Consider the following 22,299-nt stretch of genomic DNA (forward strand, 5'->3'; position numbering starts at 1 on the left):
GAATATAATGGTTAAATGTAAAATCTACTGATTTTTTTTGGCTATGGGTTGACAAAGGAAATTTTTAATCATAAATTAAGAAATTGGAACAGGAGCAGAGAATAATATATTTAATTATAAGAATGAACACACCAAATAAAAATATTAAAGGTAAAATTAAAAGGAAATGAATAATGCCATTAAAATAAAATATTAATCTCAGTTATTATATGACATTCAACTTATCTAAAATCAAAGAAAAACAAATTGAATCTAAAAATGAATTCACCACATTTTCTTATCAAATCAACAATGTATTTTTTTTATTGTTGTTCAAGTACAATTGTCTCCATTTCCCCCCCCCACCCTTCCCCCCGCCCCAGCCATCCCCACCTCCCACCTTCAGTCCTATGGAAGTCTTTAGTTCTAGTGCATTGAGGAGGCATTATGTAAATAGGGTGTTCTTTTTACACAACAATTTCATAATCACAGCAAAGTCATAAAAATATTTACGACTATTAGCTTCTTCCAGGAATCTGTCTATCCTAATGAGATGCCAAGATTTATAAACAAGACACTCACTCAGTATTATTTATAAGGGTACACATTTATAAACAGTGTGGCTATACAAAAATAGGTGATGGTAAATAAATTGTGATATCATTACATGAAAATCATATAATCATGTTTTAAAAGATAAGAGCTGATAATTTAGAACAATGTTCAGAATGTAATATATATTAATAAAGTAGAATAGTATTTAGCTGTAATATAGTATGTGGTTATAATTTTTTAACTGGATATATAAAAATAATGTTGGTGTGGTAGAATTACAGCCTACTTTTATTTCTTTTTTTTTTACTTTCCAACTTTTCTATCATATGCATACTTTTTGATATAAGAGTAGATATAAATTCTCTTTTTCCACAACACTAACTAATGGATCAGTCAATCTTTTCTCATACAACTTAAAGCATGATCTTCCAGATTTCCTTTGAAAGGAGAGCAAAATAGAATAAAAATAACTGGAGAATTAAATAAATGAATTTCATATTTCTTGGCAAAAAGCCTTATATTAGTTTTGATAATTTGATTTTCTATACCAATTAAATTATTTTCGGTGAATGTTTATTCTTAGTAAGCTTGTGTAGTTATAGCCCACATAGGTTAAAGTCTGTGGAATGTGATTCATAAACCACCATTTTTCCCCTCAGAAACTATGCTATTCTTATTGAAACTGCATTAAAATTGGATATTTGGGGAAGTTTTTTTACCTTTTTTTTTCTTTTTGTTATTTGTGTTTATTCTATTACAGTTGTCCCCATTTTTTCCCCTTTGCCCTCCTCCATCCTGCCCCATCCCCCACTCCCACAGGCCATCCCCATACCATTGTCCATATCCATGGGTCATTCATACATGGTCTTTACTAGTCCCTTCCTCTCTTTTGGCCATTCTCCCCTCCCCCTTTCCTCTGGAAGCTGTCAGTCTGTTCCCTGTTTCCATGTCTCTGGTTCTGTTTTGTTCATTAGTTTGCTCATTAGATTCCTTTTTACTGGTTTTCAGAGTATGCCAACATATTTTATAGATAATAATATTTGCTACAACTTATCTCTGACCTGAAAAGCATCCAAGAGTTATGCCGTATTAAAGAGTGTTCGGTGTTCGAAAAGAATGAATCCTAAGATTTGCCAACACTAGTGTTTTATATAGGAAAATAGCAGTGGAAGGTCCAAGAACTAGTTCCTGCCAGGTAGGCAATATTTGACATGCCCAAAGCTCAGAGTTATATTTAGTACTTGAAAAGAATCCTCTGACTTGGACGGAGCTGCTCTTATATGAGTGAGTTTTTTTCTCTGTCTGTAAAATATTTATCTTAACCCCCTTGTGTGGGCCTAAGCCTAAAACAAGTCAGAATGTTGTTTCCACTGTACCCATAGTCTAGCTGTCTCCTATTTTATTTTTTAATTTAATTTTTATTTTTTAGCAAATTAGTTTTTAATAGTTTAAAAAAGTCTAATAATACTCTCAAGGTAAATGGTACCCTCCTGCTGTCAACACATTGTCTCTGCAGTGAACACAGAGGTGCATTGCCTTTTCAAATTAGTGCTTTCATTATCTCAGACAAATAACCAGAAGTATATTTTGGAGATTAAACCCTTGTCTGAGGTATCAATGGCAAGTATATTTTCCCATACAGTTGGTTCACTTTTCATTTTGCCGATGTTTTCTTTAGCCATGCAGAAGCTTTTTATTTTGATGAAGTCCCATTTGTTTATTCTTTCCTTTATGTACCTTAATCTAGGGGACATAGTGGTGAAAATATTGCTGCGTGGAATATCTGAGATTTTCCTGCCTATGTTCTGCTCTAGGACTATTATGGTATCACAACTTATATTTAAGTCCTTTGAGTTTATTTTTGTGTATGGTGTAAGCTGGTGATTGAGTTTCATTTTTTTGCATGTAGCTGTCCAGGTCTCCCAGCACCATTTGTTGAAGAGGCTATTTTTTCCTCCATTTTATGGTTCTGTCCCCTTTTCAAATATTAATTGACCATAGAGACTTGGTCTCTCTCTTCTGTTCCATTGGTCTATGTGTCAGTTCTTGTGCCAGTACCAGGCTGTTTTGATTACAGTGGCCTTAGAATAGTTTGATATCAGGTATTGTGATCCCTCCTACTTTGTTCTTCTTTCTCAAAATTGCTGTGGCTATTCAGGGTCATATATGATTCTATATAACTGTTTTAAATGTTTGTTGTAAATCTGTGAAATATGTCATTGGTATTTTCATAGGGATTGTGTTGAATCTATAAATTGCTTTGGGTAATATGGACATTTTGATGATGTTAATTCTTCCAAACCATGAACATGGTATATGCTTTCATTTATTTGTTTCTTCCTTAATTTCTTTCTTTCTTTAGTGTTGTGTAGTTTCTGAGTACAGGTCTTTTACCTCCTTGGTTAGGTTTGTTCCTAGGTATTTTATTTTCTTGTTGCTGTAGCAAATGGGATTTTTTCCTGATTTCTGTTTCTGATATTTCATTGTTGGTGTACAAAAATACCTTCGGTTTCTGAATATTGACTTTGTATCCTGCTGTTTTGCCAAATTCACTTATTAGGTCAAGCAGCTTTTTGGTGGAGTCTATAGGGTATACTATCATGTCAACTGCAAACAATGACAGTTTTACTTCCTCCTTTCCAATTTGGATGCCTTGTACTTTTCTTTCTTGTCTGATCACTCTGACTAGGACTTCCAGTACTATATTGAATAGAAGTGGTGAAAGAGGACACCCTTGTCTTGTTCCTGATCTTAGGGGGAAAGCTTTTAGTTATTGCCCATTGAGTATGATGTTGGCTGTAGTATTCTCATATATGGCCTCTATTATGTTGAGGTATGCTCCCTCTACTCCCACTTTGCTGAGTGTTTCTCTCCGAAGTATATAAAGAACTCACATGACTCCACTCCAGGAAGACAAACAATCCAATTAAAAAATGGGCAAAGGATCTGAACAGACACTTCTCCAAAGAGGACATACAGAGGACCCAGAGACATATGAAAGGATGCTCAGCATCACTAGCCATCAGAGAGATGCACACCAGTCAGAATGGCCATCATAAACAAATCAACAAACAACAAGTGATGGTGAGGTTGTAGAGAAAAGGAAACCCTAGTGCACTGTTGGTGGGAATGTAGACTGGTACAACTACTGTGGGAAACAGCATGGAATTTCCTCAGGAAGACGAAAATGGAACTGGCTTTTGACCTGGCCTTTTCAGTGCTGGGATTATATCCTAAGAATCCTGAAACACCAATTCCAAAGAACCTATGCACCAGAATGTTCATAGCAGCACACTTTACAATAGCCAAGTACTGGAAGCAACCCAAGTGCCCATAAGTAAATGAATGGATCAAAAAACTGTGGTACCTTTCAACAATGGAATTCTATGCAGCAGAAAGAAAGAACTCCCACCCTTTGAGACAGCATGGATAGAACCGAAGAGCATTATGCTAAGTGAAGTAAGCCAGGCAGTGAAAGACAAATACTGTATGATCTCAGCTATAAGAGGAACCTAATCAACAAAGCAAACAAGCAAGCAAAATATAACTGGAGACATGAAATAAAGAACAAACTGACAGTAACCAAAGGGTAGGTGGCAGGAGGTAAAGGGGAGAAGTAAGGGGAAGAGTCCTCAAAGAACATGTATAAAGGACCCATGGACAAACCATAGTAGGGCAGGAATAAGGTTGGGAGGTGAGGGTCTTTGGGGTGGGGGAGAGCAGTCAGGAGAAAACTGAGAAAACTATACTTGAACAACAATAAAAAAAAAAGTGGAATAAAAGTAACCAGAAGTAAAATCTCAGGATCATTTGCTAGTTATATATTTAATTTTTTGACAAAACTCCACACTGTTTTCCATAGTGATTGCAATTCACTATGGAAATTCTACCAGCAGTGCACAAGGGTGCCATTTTCTCCACATCCTAAAGAAGGTAACACTTGTTATTTCTTGTCATTTTGGTGATAGTCATTCTAACAAGTGTGAGGTTATGATTTTTTATCATTGTATAATTCATATTAATTAACATAGTGCTTATTGAATCCAGAATAAAATATAGATCTAGCTTTTCTTTTAATTCCAAATATGATCTAGAAGTAAAATTAATAGAACATTGCACATTGAAAGATATAATAGTTACAATAACCGTAATATTCACAAGCAAAATGTTACAGTGTTTAAATGACCTCATTTTATTGTTTACTATATGTTAGGCACTGAGCTTAATTGTATACTTTGGTATATAAAGGAGATAGATATTATTAGTAGTTTTTACAGAACAATAAACTGAGAATTGGAATATTATTCAACCTCTTATTCAAACTTACATAGATAATGATAAAGCTAATAATACGAACTCAAGTATATTTTATAATATTTTTAAAGTAATGTGTTTTTTTTTCCTGAAGTGTACTTTCTTCCTTTCCTTATCTCTACCAAAATAATGTTTCAATAAGCTGGAGTTTGGGAAGAGCTTTTCCCACATACGGGAAAATAAAAGCTGTATCACTCTGGGCCCCTTTAGTTTCATTAGCTAGTGGACACAGTTCTGTAAGAGTTACATGATTTTCTTTTTTTACTTTCTTTTCATTATTACACTTAGGTAACTTCTAGATAGTTACCATTTAAGTAATAGTAATGAAAGAAAGAATTGGGAACTAGAATTTAATAAATTACAAGTAAAATCTTTTCTTTTGACAGAGAGAAGGAGAAAAGGACCATCAGGTGCGTTTGGCAATTGGAAATGGTGTGCGGAGTGATGTATGGAGAGAATTTGTAGACAGATTCGGAAATATCAAGATGTGTGAGCTTTATGGAGCAACTGAAGGAAACATTTGTTTAATGAATCACACTGGGAAAATTGGAGCAGTCGGGAGAACAAATTTCTTTTACAAAGTAAGTACCATTTTCTTCTTTACAAAAGAAGAAAATATTTTGAGACCTGCCAGCCTGTCTTCTAGCTGTGTCCTTATACCTTATGGTAAATATCATCACGTGTTTTTTTTTTTAAATTGAGAACTTCTAAATAAAGTAGAGGCCTCTAGGTGAACTGTATTCTATAGGTTATGAAAACCTCAACCTCCCATGTTTTCCTTCTATCATATGGGGATAATAATACCTAATTCTTTTGTTTAGTTTTTAAATTTAATGATATACATATGAAAAGCAAGCATAGGTCCTAATATATATTAATTTGAGTATTTTTAATCCATTATTCTATTTACTTTTCATTTTTATATCATTCAAAAATTATGTTTAAGCTTCTAATACATGGTTTATTTAAAAACTATATCAAGATACCACTAAAATCTTAAAAGCAGCCAAAAAATCACCTTCTTAAGAAAGACTTATAGATGCATTCTCAATAGCAACCATGGAAGACAAAAGATAGTAGACAGCTATCTTCAATGGACTTGGAGAAAATAATTGTCAAATAGAATAAGTACTTAACAATATTTTTTAAAGAATAAAATTAAAAATAAAGAAGATGTCTCAGAATTTATATAACCTTAAGGGAAAATAAAATCAGAATTATGGTAGTGTTACTACCAGTGGACGGTTATTCAGAGCAGGGGTGGGGGTGTCTCCTCCCGCCCCCAGCCAAGGTGGCAGCAGAGTGAGGTTCTTACACTGAGGGTGCATAAAGCCCTTCTCCCCTGTCTCTCCAAGACCAGGGGAAGACAGGAATATGCACCATAGAAGTCAAAATGGTGGCAGGGGAGGCTCTGGACCCAAGAGGCCTGTCAGTCTAACCTGGGGAAGGAAGGAATTGGTTGAGAGGTGGACCTATCTGAAGCACATGGAAGTGTGTGAAGTTGGTTAGTCATTTTTGAGAAAGCCCTGGGTCTGTTCCACACCCAAGCTAATATAGTCCCTGGGGAACAAAGAAACTCTCTCCTGTTCGTGGCTCACTACTTGGATGGTGCACTTGCCTGTTCTTTCCATGGCCATATGGCCTTAGCAACTGCATGGCCCATGGCCTCCAGGAGGTAGAATCAGCATGTCTGTCTGTCTGTCTGTCTATCTATCTATCTATCCCTTGTAAACCTGGTGATGCATTTGCTGGTACAGGAATGCATGACTTTGTGGCCCTAGCAGCCTCATGGCCCACGGATTCCAGGATGGAGCCTGAAATGGGCAGCAGCCAGGAACAAGTTAAGCTACCTAGGTGTCCACGTAGCAACCACCTGCAGGCTCCAAAGGACTTTGAAATGGAGCAGAAACTCTGGACACTGGCTTTTGTTCTGATCTTGCTGAGGACAGTTGGACTTTGTCTTGGTCTTGCAGAGGAGATGGACTTTGAGACAGAGAGTCCACCATTCTCCCAGGTCATGTTCCATCTGAATAAAACCTTTTTCCTGTTTTACCAGATACTGCCACATGAGTTTGGCTTCTGTGGCAGCAGGCAGACAAAACCATCTTTTTTGTTTGGTAACAGAAAGATATATATACATTTCTTTCAATATTTGATAGAACAAAGAAAAACTTAAATATATAGGATATTGGAATAGTATTATAAACAAACTACTTGAATTAATGGACATAAGTAGGATACCACGTCTGAAAGCTACAGAATATTCATTCTTTTCACAAAGATTACTGGGCTACTTAGGGAATTGCAGGAAATTTCAAAAGATGGAATTTATATGGATTGTGTTCTCTGAAAACAGTTTAATTAAGGTAAAATAAATTTTTTGAATGACAGGTAGATCATCTCCTATATATAATTGCAAATAAAACATCTCTAAATTTTCATGAGTCAACAAAAAAACAGAATTTAGAAAACAATTTGAGCTGAATTATAATGAAAATGTTACATTTCAAAATGTGTAAACTCAGATAAGAGCAGCTGAAAATTAGTGGGCTAATATCAATTTCTATAATAAGTTAATTTAAAAAACTCAAAGAACCCTAGCTGGTGTGGCTCAGTGGATTGAGTGCCAGCCTGCAGACCAAAGGGCCACTGGCTCAATTCCCAGTCAGGGCACATGCCTGGGTTGCAGGCCAGGTCCCTAGTAAGGGGCGTGCAGAAGGCAAACCACACATTGATGTTTCTCTCCTTCTCTTCTCCTCTCTAAAAATAAATAAATAAAATCTTTTTTAAAAAACTCAAAGAAATAAAATGAAGGAAATAATAAAAAGCAAAAATGTTTTAAATAGTAAGGAAACATTTAATGTCAAAAAAAGGTAAAAATATGCTGTAAACTGAAACTAATTCAAAATAATATTGAGTTTACACTGTAATTTAGAAATAAAAAGAGATCTAAAATGTAACTTTTAAAAAGTAAAAAAGTAAATTCGAAGCTGGCGTAAATTGCCCTAATGATTTGCATTCTGAACAAAAGTAATTTGGGGAAAGTAAGTGATTATATTATTGAGTTTTACATTCCTTACAGTTAATTTTCTCAATTCATTGAACTGATTCCATTAAAAACTGGTATTTATATTAAAAGCTCTTTTAGTGGCCCTGGCTGGCGTAGCTCAGTGGATTGAGCACGGGCTGCGAACCAGGCATCGCAGGTTCGATTCCCAGTCAGGGCACATGCCTAGGTTGCAGGCCATGACCCCCAGCAACCACACATTGATGTCTGTCTGTCTGTCTCTCTCTCTCTCTCTCTCTTGCCCCTTCCCTTCCCTCTCCAAAAATAAATAAATAAAATCTTTAAAGAAAAAACCTCCTTTAGTGAAGCTGCGTCATTCCAAAGTAATCATCCCAAAGGGGTATAATGAAGAATATTTGTATTTTTATTAGTCTTGACTTTACTATAGTTTTCTGATGTCTTAAATTCCCTGTTAGATTATAATGACAATAATGTAGGGACGCCTGATGTCTCCTATTTATTTAGAAAATTTCTGATTTTCAAATTATCTTAGTTTTTTTTTTAATTTGGAAATGAAAAAATACCTAATATCACAAGTTTTGTCTTTTATCTTTTCATTCACATATTGTTTTTGTTCCATAGCAGGTGATCAGAAAAAAATTGGGCCAATAACTGTTCCATAATTGTATGGGGAGATGTGATAAGTATGTCTCTCAAGAATTTAAACCTAACAGAGGTTTACACTTACTGTCTCAGAAAGGAATCAGGCTCTAAACAGAGACAGGATTTAGTAAGTGAAGGAAAAAGATAAGGCAGCAACAGAGCTCCTATGACCCAAATGTCCTTCTTGTGTGCTGTACTCGCTATTTAAATGCATGAGACTGTAAGGCTCTGTGTCCTTTATATGCTCCCAAAGCAAGCAGTATAAAAAGTTTGATGACAACTCATTTGAGAAATAAATTCAAGTAAAAGTTATGGACTTGCCTTCTTTTCTATACCTGGAGGTAGTATTTGAGAAGGAGCAAACGTGAAATCCCCAGGGAAAATAAAACTTGCAAAGTATGTGGAGGGTAAGTCTAAATAAAAAGTGACTGAAAAAAATATGGATGCACATCAAAATAGTAAGTTCTCCAACATGGCAAGGAAATACTTAGAAAAACAATTTCCCATAGGTTAAAAAATTGCAATAATATGTTCTTTAAAAATAAGAGCTCAAAGAAGACAAAAGTGCAAGGAAAACCTAAATCAATAAAAGGAGTTGGAATGTATGCCTGCTCAGCTCTGAAAAATAAATTCATAAAAGGAAAACATGGAAATATTACAGAGATGATCACCACTAAAGGACTTAAACAGGACTGTTAACATCATTAGGGAGCATGACAGATGGGACTAAGGGGTCACACAAACAAGAGAATATGCATATAATATAAAACTAAATTCAAAGATAAAATTGGAAAACAAACACAGTGTTCTGACATATGCTTAATTGGTGTTTTTGCAGGAGGAAAAAACAACAAATCAGAGAGATTTTAAAAAGCATTTGAAACCTAACAGGAGAAGACTTCCTTAAAATAAAGATTTAAATAATTAGCAAAAGAGCACATTGTATTCCAGAGTGGGAGGGTAGGGTGACATACGATACAGAATGATCATCAGAAAAATATATCCTGGTGAAATTATTGAACGTAAAGAACCATAAGAAGATGCTGAGGCAGAAAAAACAAAGGATGTACACGGTGTAGGCTGAAGATGTGCCTGTGCGTGTACATCGAGGGCATATTAACGTGTGGCACCTAGTTTTTTGTGTGTGTTACAACAGCCATTTTTTATAATCTTGTGGAACTTCTTGAAGGCAGGAAAAAATACAGAAAGCACTCTGGCTGAGACTTAATGCTCTGATCCTGGTTACTTCTAGAAGATGCTGTGATATATTGAAATTTCATTTGTATTATAAAATTACCCAATTTCTGACCATCGGGTCACCTGTATCTGATAACAGGCACACTGAACAGTGATTTATTGTGGAAAGGATATCACCCACGCATGTGGCTGCCAAATTAATTGCAAAGAAATAACACTAAAGCTGATAACACCAGTTGGTGGGCAAATTTCTCAAAATATAAGGCATGTTAAAACAGCAGAGAAAAGATTGAATAATGAACTGGGCTCTCTTCTTGTTTGGCCAAAATGATAAATGCAGTTCCGGAACTTCTGGAATCTTTCTTTTTACCAGTCGTTAGGCAAGTGGCCAATATCCTGTTATCCCAATTACAGACAAAGACCAACAAGATGCAGGCTTGCATTTTAATAACGATTTTTTATGTCTAGAATAACAATATATTTTGCTTTGCAACCTCTTTCCTTGGACCTCATCTTAAAATAGAATAATACTAATTTCTACCTCATAGAGCACCTTGACAATTAAACACTGTTCTTAAACTCTTAGCACAGTGGCATACTCTAAGTGCCCAATCAATATTAGTTGTTCCCTTTTATATTTTAATTCAAATAATGAATTGTGGTTCTAGCTGTATGCTGATTTTACTGAGATCAAAAACCAGAGATATTTGTGTTTAGTTTTTTATAATAAATAATACTATTGCATTTATCTCATTAATCTTGTTCATCTTTTCCCACTTATTTGTTCTATATTTGTTTATTTCTCATGTCCTCTTGGCCCTTCTCCTATTTCTCTCTATGTGTCCTTTCTTACTATTTTTTCTCACTTTATTTTATTACCTCCATTTTAGTTTACTATTTTCTAATTTAGCTTAATAAGATTGCTTACTGAATTGATCAGGAAAAGCTCAATTTTCTTATCTATAAAATAAGGGGGTTGGATTGAATCAATCCGTCTTCTTTCCCAGAGTCAGATGTCAGTGACTCTGTGAATCTGCATGACAGGGCAATAATGGATAGTTCAGGAACAGGGCAGCTGGCAATATTTGGCAGCAAAGAGAGATGTCCAACAAGCTTGGTACCCAGCATGATAAGGCTGTTCCAACAAACCTGCCATCTCCCACCACAATAGTGCACAGAAGTACCAAGTGTTAGATTAGGGACATTAAGTGAAAGGCCTGTGGGAAAGGTCACAGTGTCAGATAACAAGTACTTTTTAGGTATCTGATCCCTTTTCAAGAGATTGTAAATTTAAAATAGGCAATAGCCCTGGCTGGTGTAGCTCAGTGGATTGAGCATGGGCTGAGAACCAAAGGGTCGCCAGTTTGATTCCCAGTCAGGGCACATGCCTGGGTTGTAGGCCAGGTCCCTAGTGGGGGCCACATGAGAGGCAACCACACATTGACGTTTCTCTCTGTCTTTCTCCCTCCCTCCCCTTCTCTCTAAAAATAAATAAATAACTCTTTTAAAAAATAAAATAGCCAATAAAATTCTTGCATTCACATAGTTTATATTTTAGTTCTATCAAAACTTTCCACTTCAAGGTATGTTTTGAATGAATGCAAAAAGGAGAAGGCAAGAAGTGGTCCTCTTCCCTATAGTTAATAGAAAATGTAGTCAAGCTCAAGGATGGCTTGTGTTCACTCATTCGGCATTAAAATTAGTAATGTTTTGCTAAGGAATGTGCAACATAAAAGAAAGTAAATGCCAGTACATGAGTGCTGTTAACTAATACCTTCAATTTTGATGTCACAATATTTAGTTTTTCCATCAGTAAAGGATCCTTCTTTAAATAAATTCACATTCTAATTCATTTGAATTGAGCATAAAATCTACCAGTAGATGTCACTGCACAAATAACTAAATCGTGTTTTCATTTGATTTTGTTTTTGCAGGTTTTTTTCAATTTCGACTTGATAAAATATGATTTTCAGAAAGATGAACCCATTAGAAATGAACAGGGCTGGTGCAGCCGCGTGCAAAAAGGTAATACTGTGTGAAGATGCCACCTCAGGCACGGTTTCTGAATTTCCTTTTAAGTTACTACTAAATTTAGAAAAGAAAGTGGATATTTCTAATATGTAATGTGACTTACTTGGAATTTCAATGTAGGCAGAATGATTTAATTACTAGATGTTAGGGTACTCCAAGTCTCTCAGATCATAAATTATTAAAATTTAAAAGTAATTACTGTTGGGCTCTTATTTTTCTTAATCCACCACTTCTGGTCTGTGACAGTGGCATATGTGCAATGTCCTATATCAACAAAACACAACATAAAAACAAACGACTTAATTTAACATTCTAGGTGTAGTGGGAAGTCGGGCAGACTTGAATTTAAATCTGGGCTGGCACACTTAGAAACTGTACTGCTGTGGGAAAGTCACCCAAGCTGTCCGAGTCTCATTTTCTTCATAGGTAGAGTGGAAGTGACATACTTATTTCATGAGATTATTGTTGACAATTACATGAGATGATGCAGAGGTGTCCACCCTGTGGCCTGTGGGCCGCATGTGGCCCAGGAAGGCTATGAATGCAGCCCAACACAAAATGGTAAATTTACTTAAAACCTTTGTTTTGCTCATCAGCTTTCATGGGTGTTTGTGTATTTATGTGTGGCCCAGCGATGCCAAAAGGTTGGACACTCCTGGTAGGCAAAGCCCTGCAGGAGGCCTTGCGTATGGCTTGTCCCCCATCACCCCTTCTCCCTGCCCTGTCACTCCCCCTCCTCCCCTAAGGTAGACTTTCTTATAACTTTTGGTCAGAAATTTTAATGAAAGCAAGTGCTCCAACTAACTTGCCACTGCATATAATTATTCTAGAAAACTAAGTGTATAGATGTGTACTTAGAATTGTTTAGCACTCCAGTCTAAATAAATCTGGCCAAAATTATTTTCTCGTGCCTCAGAATGTTTAAACTACATTTCATAGATGGTATCCTTTTAATCTTTACTTCAGCTGTGGAGATAAAGGTTGCAAACCTGGTTTTTGTTATGTTTTGTTTTTCCTGACAGCTGAAACACTGGACAAAATATAAACCTTACCTATCAAAAAACAGATTTCCCAGTCTTCTGAATCTCAAGCCTAAGGGCATTTATCAAATATCTTTCCTTAATTGAACTTTATGGGTAGTACTCAAGAGAAAAGCCTTTTCTAAAGGGATTACAAAGAATTTCATTTAAACACACTTTGCTAGTATTTTTTTTTACAATTACAATAATATCTGATCTTGGAACTTGAATCCCAGAACTGCTTCTTCCTACCTTGCTGTTCTCATTATGGACTACTAAATATTTTATTTTTCCATTAAAGCATTGTGTCTTGCATAAATTATGCCTATAAAGAATAGATAAGAAAATACTCTGACCTTTTAAGCATTTGCAATAATTGATTTCTCAGGAAGAAACTGTCACTTGTGTCCTGAAAAAGAAAAACAACATAAAATTTAAAGGAAATGTGAGGCTTGGAAATTCTGAGTGATAGTGTGTGTAGACTGATGGAACATGCAATGGAGGGGACGCTTTGGAGTCAGGTGGACCTGGTTAAAGAAAAATTCCATCCCCAGCAATTAGCTGCTGTATGCCACAGGGAAAATACGTTTCTTTTATTCCCTTAGTTTTTTTATCTGTAAAATAAAGATTATATAAGGGCCCTGTCTTACAGGTTTGGGATAAGAATCAGATGGGATACATATGTTAGTGCTCAGAATAGTGACTGGTACCCAAAAAGTGCTCAATAGGTATAATGAAGATGATGATGACGGGGATGTTGACAATGACCGTGAGGATGAGCGGCCTCTGCTGCAGCAGCCCAGGCTTGTTTTGACCTCTACTCCATTGTGTGCCCTTGGAGCCAGAAAGTCCAGGAGTGGAAGTAATTGCGAGTTGAATAGAGAGTTTTAAAAAAACAAACCAACTGGAATTCAATCCATTTAACTCATCAAGAGGATGATGACTCTCTTCACAAGGGGAGAAGCAAATCAACAATGGCCTTGAAATTGTCTGGAGCCGTGATTGCTGCTCTCTCCCTTGTCTTCTACCCTTCTCTTAGAATAGTTGTTCACCTTGCAGATTGCTGTCTAAAATCTTGATTCATTTGAAGAAATGTGATTGAAAATTATTTTTGATAATGTGTCTATAAGTAAAACTAATAAATTTCATGTTTCATCTCTTGCCCATTGAGGATTTCCAGGCTAACATCCCAGAGGAATAAAACATTTTCCTAAACTTCCAATAACATATTAATTAGACCAGAGATAGTATTATACAAAAACCTTTTCCAAAATCATTGAGACTTGAATTTAAGTACAACGTGCATTCCTTTATATCTGTTGGATTTTGGTAAATGACTTTACTGTTTTGGGCCCTTGTTCCTTCCCTGTGAAACAGGGATTTTAATTATCAATTTCAAAGGATTTCTGTGAAGAATAAACAAGATGGCAGTCACAAAGGGCGTAAGGGGCTTGCTACCTAGTAAGTGCCCAGTGAATAAGACTACTATCATAACCTTATTAAAATTATTGCCATGGTGTTATTTATATCATGGCCATTATTATCAGTGGTAAAATCTACATAATCCAAAAGAAAAGTATTCATTGTTCTATCCACCCAGGATGTATGTACCTTTTTTCATATTCAGTTTCCTTTTTGTTAGTTTTTCCAAAGTTACTTGCATTTTTGGCAATCTACAAAAGGATGTGCTTGTTTGCTCTAAGCACCCAGAGCAAATGATGTCAAATATAATAAAAATAAGTTCAGAGGAAAGGAAGATAGGCAACACTGGTTGTGTCGGTCAGATATAAATTAGGTACATGCATGGTGTGTATAATAATAGTTTTTTAATCAGATCACTGAAGAATGCCTTTCTCTCACAGGAGAACCTGGACTTCTCGTTTCTCAAGTGAATAAAAAGAATCCCTTCTTTGGTTATGCTGGGAGTAAGAAGCACACAGAAAAGAAATTGCTCCGTAATGTTTTTAAGAAGGGAGATGTTTACTTTAACACAGGAGATTTGATGGTCCAAGATCAGGAAGATTTCCTTTATTTTTGGGACCGTATTGGAGACACTTTCAGGTACGAGACACCCTCAGTCACACTGCCTTTTCAGTGATTGGGAACCCTGCTCACAGCAGGGCTCTATGGGAACATTTTGGGCCACATGCTCTTTACCTTCAGGGCAGACACAGCCGTTTATCTCAATCATGTGTCCCCATTTAAAAAACCATTGGCTGTCTGTCTCTAGGTTGAAACATAACCTAAATTTTGATGTCAATTTTTATAATTATTTTAATGACTCCATTTGGTTCAAATTAGTAAGCTTCTGTTTTGGTTTGTTTTTTTTTTTAGATATCAAACAAGTAGACAGACATGGAGTCTTAATGGTAGGGTTAAAGCAAAACCAGACTGGTGTGGCTCAGCAGATTGAGTGCCAGCCTGTGAACCAAAGGATTTCAGTTCACTTCCCAGTCAGGGCACATGCCTTAGTTGCAGGCCAGGTCCCCAGCAGGGGCTGTGCAAAAGGCAACCACACATTGATGTTTCTCTCCCTCTCTTTCCCCTTCCCTTTTCCTCTCTCTAAAATGAATAAATAAATGCTAAAAAAAAAAAGAAGAAAGTAATTTCAACTAAAAAAAAATTGATTTTGTTGATTTTGTTGACTTATCAACAAAGTGCATCTTTAAACAGTGCCTTTTGGCCCTGGCTGGTGTGGCTTGGTTGGGTGCTGTCCTGCAAAGCAAAAGGTTGCCAGTTCCTGGTCAGGTACTGGGGCAGGTACTAGAGGCAACCAATCAATGTTTATCTCTGACATCACTGTTTCCCTCCTTCTTTCTCCCTCTCTCTCCCTCTCCCTAAAATAAATAATAAAAAATAAATTTAAAAAATAATAGCATAATAAATCATTTATCTAAAAATGCCTTTTGTTTTGAAAACTGCCATTATTTCTGGTTACTTGGTGCTTGCCCAGAGCCAAATTCTCTGAATATAGGTGTGCTAAATGGAACTTCTTTTTTATTTAGATGGAAAGGGGAAAACATTGCAACCACGGAGGTTGCTGATGTTATTGGAATGTTGGATTTCATAGAAGAATCAAATGTCTATGGTGTGGCTGTGCCAGGTATGAATATATTTCAGGTTTTGGAAGAATTCTCAGAAAGAACTTGCCAACTTTTCTTTAGTTTGCAATCATCTCACTAATTCAACATTTTGGTTTTTATATATCCGGTAGTTATCTTTGTCTTGTCATGACAAATAATGCCCTACAAGGGAAAAGTACCCATTGAATTTTTTAATGATTTTTGTCTTTTTATTTTAGTGAGGGTTGACTTTTTTCCCCATTGAAATTTAATGTGTGTGTGTATCTTTAAGCAAAGTTTAAAAACTCTGGTCAGTGACTCACTGTTTGACCATAGTTACAGCTTTTCAATAGTCTATTATTTTTCTCTTTTTTTCTGCATTAAAAATTTACTGTCATGGAGAGACTTACACAGTGAAAGGAGCTTATCCTGAACAAGGCCAAGCAAAGAAATCACATTAATAGGGGTGAAGATGCAGTTGCTTATCTTATCTGCTCCCTTTTTTAACCATATTTTATTGATTATGCTATTAACAGTTTTCCCAATTTTTCCCCCTTTATCCTCCCTCCGCCCTTCATCTCCCAACCCTCCAGCATTCCCCCTCTTAGTTCATATTCATGGGTTGTACATATAAGTTCTTTAACTTCTGTTTCCTATACCATTCTTAACCTCTCCCCATCTATTTTATGCCTACCAATTATGCTTCTTATTCCCTGTACTTTTCCCCCTGCCATTCTTCCTCTTCCCCTCCCCCTCCCCACTGAAAACCCTCCATGTGATGTCCATTTCTCTGATTCTGTTCCTGTTCCAGTTGTTTGTTTAGAATTTGTTTTTGTTGTTTTGGGGTTTTTTTAAGGTTCAGTTGATAGTTGTGAGTTTGTTGTCATTTTACTGTTCATAGTTTTTGATCTTCTTCAATTTCTTAGATAAGTTCCTTTAACATTTCATATAATAATGGCTTGGTGATGATGAACTCCTTTAACTTGACCTTATCTGGGAAACACTTTATCTGCCTTTCCATTCTAAATGATAGCTTTGCTGGATAGGGTAATCTTGGATATAGGTCCTTGCCTTTCATGACTTGGAATACTTCTTTCCAGCCCCTTCTTGCCTGCAAGGTTTCTTCTGAGAAATCAGCTGATAGTCTTATGGGCACTCCTTTTTAGGTAACTATCTCCTTTCCTCTTACTGCTTTTAAGATTCTCTCTTTATCTTTAATCTTGGGTGACTAAATGATGATGTGCCTTGGTGTGTTCCTCTTTGGGTCCAACTTCTTTGGGACTCTCTGAGCTTCCTGAGCTTCCTAGAAATATATTTCCTTTGCCACATTGGGGAAGTTTCCCTTCATTATTTGTTCAAATAAGTTTTCAATTTCTTGCTCTTATTCTTCTTCTGGCACCCCTATGATTCAGATATTGGAATGCTGAAAGTTGTCCCAGAAGTTCCTAAGCCTCTCTTCATTTTTTTGAATTCCTGTTTCTTTATTCTTCTCTGGTGGAATGTTTATTTCTTCCTTTTGTTCCAAATTGTTGACTTGAGTCCTGGTTTCCTTCCTGTCACTGTTGGTTCCCTGAATATTTTGCTTTATTTCACTTTGCATAGACTTCATTTGTTCTTTCACTTTGCAACCAAGCTCGGCTATCTCCTTATTGCTTAACTCTCTTTCTGGAGTTTTGCTGTTCTTTCATTTGGGCCATGTCTCTTTGTCTCCAAGAACCTGTTACATTATAAGGGGGCAGGACCTTAGGTATTCACCAGGGCAGGGCAACCCTCTTTGCTGCATTTTATCACTATCAGTCTGGTTGGTCTGGTTGACTGTTTCTTTAATCCCTTGGTTCTTGGAGTTCCATGCAGTTTGATTTCCTGGCACTTCTGGTTATTTATTGATTTTAGATTGGTTGTTATCCTCCTTTTGGTTGTGCAAGGAAGTGAAGGGTTTCTATCTACACCTCCATCTTGGCCAGAACTTTCTCTGCTCCCTTCACAACGCCCATTTTTGTTTGAGTGATATTATTTTTCTCTTTGTGACTAGAGTTTACATATCCCACTAAACAGAAACATGTTCTAGTTTAAAAGTTTAATAACACTAATTTGTAGTTAAGTTGAATCTTTTAAAAATTACTTATTTAAAAGTTACTTTAAAATTTTTTGGCCTCATTTATCTTTATGCATATGCAGGGTTATATCATGATGGTACAAATGGCAAATAAAAGTGACTGACATGAAATCACAAGATTCCTCTCCACTGTTTTTTTTTTTACTAATGAAAATATTTTCCAGCTAATGTTTGTAGGTGCTTGAGGACATGGGGGTGGGGATGAGAGGGTGCATGGGGGAGCAGAAGGAGGGGGTGTTTCCTCTGACAGCCAGCCGCAGGGTGCTGGAGAAATGCTGCGGGAGGTTGCAGTCCCTGGGAAGGCCCATAGGTGGTATAATAAGCAGCGAGTGATCTGTGGAAAAGACAGGTCTCTGGTTTCTGACCTTAAAACTATATCCTTTATTTTTTTAAGGATTTTTTAATGGATGCTTATTATAGACATTTCTCTGGAATATATTTGTCTTTAAATAATTTTTTCCTCTTCATATTTTATATTAATGGTGGTAAGATGCAAATCATGGGTCATTTATGGTGTTTTCCATTCCAGCTGTTTTATTTTTGTAGTGTGGGCAGTTAGGGACAGACTCCGCCCCTCCCCATTCCCAGATTATTTCTACAGAGTTAATTATACGCTCAGGTGAGGACCCACTCTTACCCTACCATTGCATTGTCTTTACTGCAGGAGTTTAATGTCTCCCTTTTTAGACAGGATCATTTTAAAAATTCACCTGGTACTTGTAAAATAAACTCTGTTTCAAACTTTTTTTTTCAGATTATGAAGGGAAAGCAGGAATGGCCTCTATTATTTTAAAACCAAATAAATCTTTAGACTTGGAAAAAGTTTACGAACAAGTTGTAACATTTCTACCAGCTTATGCCTACCCACGGTTTTTAAGAATTCAGGTAATTTTACTGTCTGAATTTTAAGAATTAAGGTAATTTTACTTACCCATAAAATTTAAAACCAAGAATCCTTTGGAGATGGATTAATTAAAAAATAATATTTTATCCTTTTGCTAATGTGTGCATTTTATTTATATTAGAGAATTTATATTTATATTAGAGAATTTCAAAAACAATGAAAAGTCTGGGGATGCTAATTTATGCCATATTTGAAACCTATAGAAGGTAGAGCATGATGAAATGCTAAGAGGTCTTTGTCCTAATTCCCACAAATGAGTGAAATCGTATGGTATTTTTCTTTCTCTAACTGGCCTATTTCACTTAGCATAATATTCTCCAGGTCCACCCATGCTGTTGCAAAGGGTTAAATTCTCTTCTTTTTCATGGCCAAATAGTATTCCATTGTGTAAATATACCATCACAGTATCATTTATAGTAGCAAAAATTCTTATGTTCTAAATTCAATAATAAGAGGGAGGTTACTTAAAATATTATAATTAGATGACATGACACCATTAAAAAGTGCTGTTTTGATGAAAATTAGCTAACCTGGGGAGATTTACCTGGCATACTATTTTTTAAGGCAGAACATCAAATTGTATAAATATAGTGAGCTTCTACTTTTCTTAAAAAAAAGAGAGAGAGAGAGAGAAAGAATATGTGTTTCATTTAGCAAATGCCTTCTAGGTCCATCCACATTGTTGCAAATGGTAAGATTTCATTCATTTTTATGACTAATATTCCATTGTATGTATGTACCACCACTTTTTTATCCACTTGTCTATTTATGGGCAGTTGAATTGCTTCCATTTCTTGGCTGTTGTAAATAGCACTGCAGTGAACATCAGAGAAACAAGTCAGACAGAGAAAGACAAATACCACGTGATTTCACTTATATGTGGACTTTAAAGAGCAAAATAAGCAAGCGAACAGTAAAAACAGACTCATAGATACAGAGATCAGACTGATGGTTGCAAGCTGGGTGGGGTGTTAGGAAGCATGCTGAAAAAGGTGAAGGGATAAAGAAGTACAAATTGGTAATTACAAAATAGCCACAGGGAAGTAAAGTACTGTATAGGGAATATAATCAATAATACTGATAACTATATATGATGTTAGGTGGCTACTTGAAATATTGGGGGTCCAGCTTTGTAAAGTATATGATTGTATAACCACTGTACTGTACCCCTGAAACTAATGCAAAATAATATTGAATGCAAACTGTAATTGAGAAATAAAAATAAAATTAAAAAAATATGTGTTTCTACACAGTCACCTCTAATTCTGTGATGACATTGTTGGGTAGGAGATGGGTGAGAATGGATGGGATCAGGGAAGGAGTTTCAAAAAGAAATTGACTCTAGGATTAATCTAAAAGGATAAATCAAATGACCAAGTTACTCATAGAATTTTACATGGACCGATACATGTCATCTGTTTTAAAACAAGGTTGATTCTCCATGCTTGAAACTGCCACAGAGTGTCCACTCTTACCTCCTTTAAATCCCTTAAAGCAGAGACTCTTCAACTTTCTAGATTTGTGGTGTCTTTAGTGTCTCAGTAATCACTTTATGATACTCTTGGGCCAAAACAAATACCTGAACATTCATTTATTCAGTGGTTAGTTCAAAACAAATTAGTAAGAACAAGCCTAACAAAGTACTTGCCATTTGAAAGAATAATGCATATAAACTGAAAGAAACATGCTTTTATTTCATTTTCAAGTAACCACTGTGCTAAAGATGTGTACGTTGAGTATTACACAACTCTTCAAGCCTTGGAATCGGACTGACTGAACAGGGCCAGCCTAACTCCATGTTCATATTGATTTGGGGCTGGATTTGCTTTTTATTGTAGCTCCCCTGAAACTGTTTCACAAAAATATGGCATCGTTGATAAGAATGTAACACAAAGTAACACTAAGCTAGTAGTTTGCAAGTGGTGACTGACAGATGTCACTGGGTTTATTTTGGAAATTTAAAATATTCCCTGAAGAACCTGGAAATTCACCAAGGTTCCACAATGCACCTCAATGCATAGCTTGGAAACTCAAGCTTTAGATCTGTCTCTCCTCCTTCCGGTTCATAAAGTGTTCTTCCTGATGGAATCGGCTGCTGTCTTTTACATTTTTTATATTGTTGGTGTCAAAAGGCATTCTTTGTACATCATTTTGTATTGACATTGAATTGAAAAGTTAATGTTTCTTAGACATATTTGTAATCAGTAGTGATCAGTTGTTGACTATGTTCATAATTTTTATATGTTGACTCAAGTTCACAGGTAAATCAAGCTAAAGATTTAAATATTCCAGACTGCATATTTTATTCCTGGTGTTAAATTACTAGTAGTGCATAGAGACAGCCCCTAGCGATTAAAATGTTATAACTCAGTATTACAGTCTGTGTTGTCAAATGCATTAACTTACATATTATAATAATATTAAATCATTCCACTAATCTCTGTAATTGCTTTGTAGGAGAAGATGCAAGTGACAGGGACATTCAAACCAAAGAAGTTTCCGTTGGTTCAAGAAGGATTTAGTCCATTGAAAATTTCTGATCCACTTTACTTCATGGACAACTTGAAAAAAGCTTATGTTCCACTGACCAAAGAACTTTATGATCAAATCATGCTAGGTGAGATCAGACTTTAAGGTTCATTTAGTCTGCAGCATCTCCACATGCTTCCTCAGGCGAGGTGAGAGGAGGGCACGAGGCTCTCGGCGCGAGATGAGGAAAGGAACTGACGTTCACTCAGCATGTGCAACCGCTTTTCTTTAATTAAGACCTTTAATTTGTTTGAATAACAAACTTAAGTTAATTATCCTTTTTACCTATTTGGGGATTCAGCGCATAACTAAAAATTTGCCTTAATCACAAAACTTTTAAATAATAAGTAAGTGGGTAATGTGTAGATACTTAATAAGAATGTACTTTTTAATACTTAAAGTTTCTAGTTTTGAATACATGGTTAAATCTTACTTGAATGTTTCATTTTTATGTGCCCTGTCCTGTTATTCAATAAAATCATCTTCAATTAATGAATACGTGTTTTGAGGTTCTGTCGTGGTATTTTTAATTGTAAATGTCCAGTCAAAGGAAACTGACTGACTAAAGGCATGCACCCCTGTCTCCCTTATCTTAATAAACACACATTAAAATGGTAGAAGAAATATAAAACCATGAAACTGCATAGGAGGAAAACTGATAAGCCCAAAGGATTCAGGAATTTTTTAAGACGTATAAATGGGATCTAACTCACAATAAAATCCAGTAGAACTGTAAAAACCATTAATAATACATGGAAAGAAGAGACTAGGATATAACAGAATTTAACACCAAGATCAGAGGCAGAAAGGGCTTCGAGTGGGACAGGGCTGTGAGTGGCTAACTGGGAATATGGCACAAGGGCCTGTAATGAGCACATTGTGCTAATCTCAGTCTAGAAGCACCAGCCTCCTGGGTTTGCTTC

At 35.9% G+C, this 22,299-nt stretch overlaps 1 protein-coding gene across 2 annotated transcripts in view; it reads left to right on the forward strand.

The window, feature by feature from the left end:
• Positions 1-21,869, forward strand: part of SLC27A6 (solute carrier family 27 member 6) — a 74,040-nt gene extending 52,171 nt beyond the window's left edge. Inside the window, exons 5-10 of one of the 2 annotated variants that reach the window (XM_028514258.1) lie at positions 5,235-5,429; positions 11,650-11,740; positions 14,628-14,826; positions 15,771-15,868; positions 18,698-18,828; positions 21,305-21,863. In XM_028514258.1, the coding sequence (XP_028370059.1) occupies positions 5,235-5,429; positions 11,650-11,740; positions 14,628-14,826; positions 15,771-15,868; positions 18,698-18,828; positions 21,305-21,481 (891 nt within the window). In that variant the 3' untranslated portion in view covers positions 21,482-21,863. Of the gene's footprint in view, positions 1-5,234; positions 5,430-11,649; positions 11,741-14,627; positions 14,827-15,770; positions 15,869-18,697; positions 18,829-21,304 lie in introns of both variants that reach the window. The other variant, XM_036020719.1, reaches the window with a different exon arrangement.
• The last annotated feature ends 430 nt before the right edge of the window (positions 21,870-22,299 follow it).

Source organism: Phyllostomus discolor, chromosome 3 (assembly GCF_004126475.2).
Source record: "Phyllostomus discolor isolate MPI-MPIP mPhyDis1 chromosome 3, mPhyDis1.pri.v3, whole genome shotgun sequence".
Classification (NCBI taxonomy): Eukaryota; Metazoa; Chordata; class Mammalia; order Chiroptera; family Phyllostomidae; genus Phyllostomus; species Phyllostomus discolor.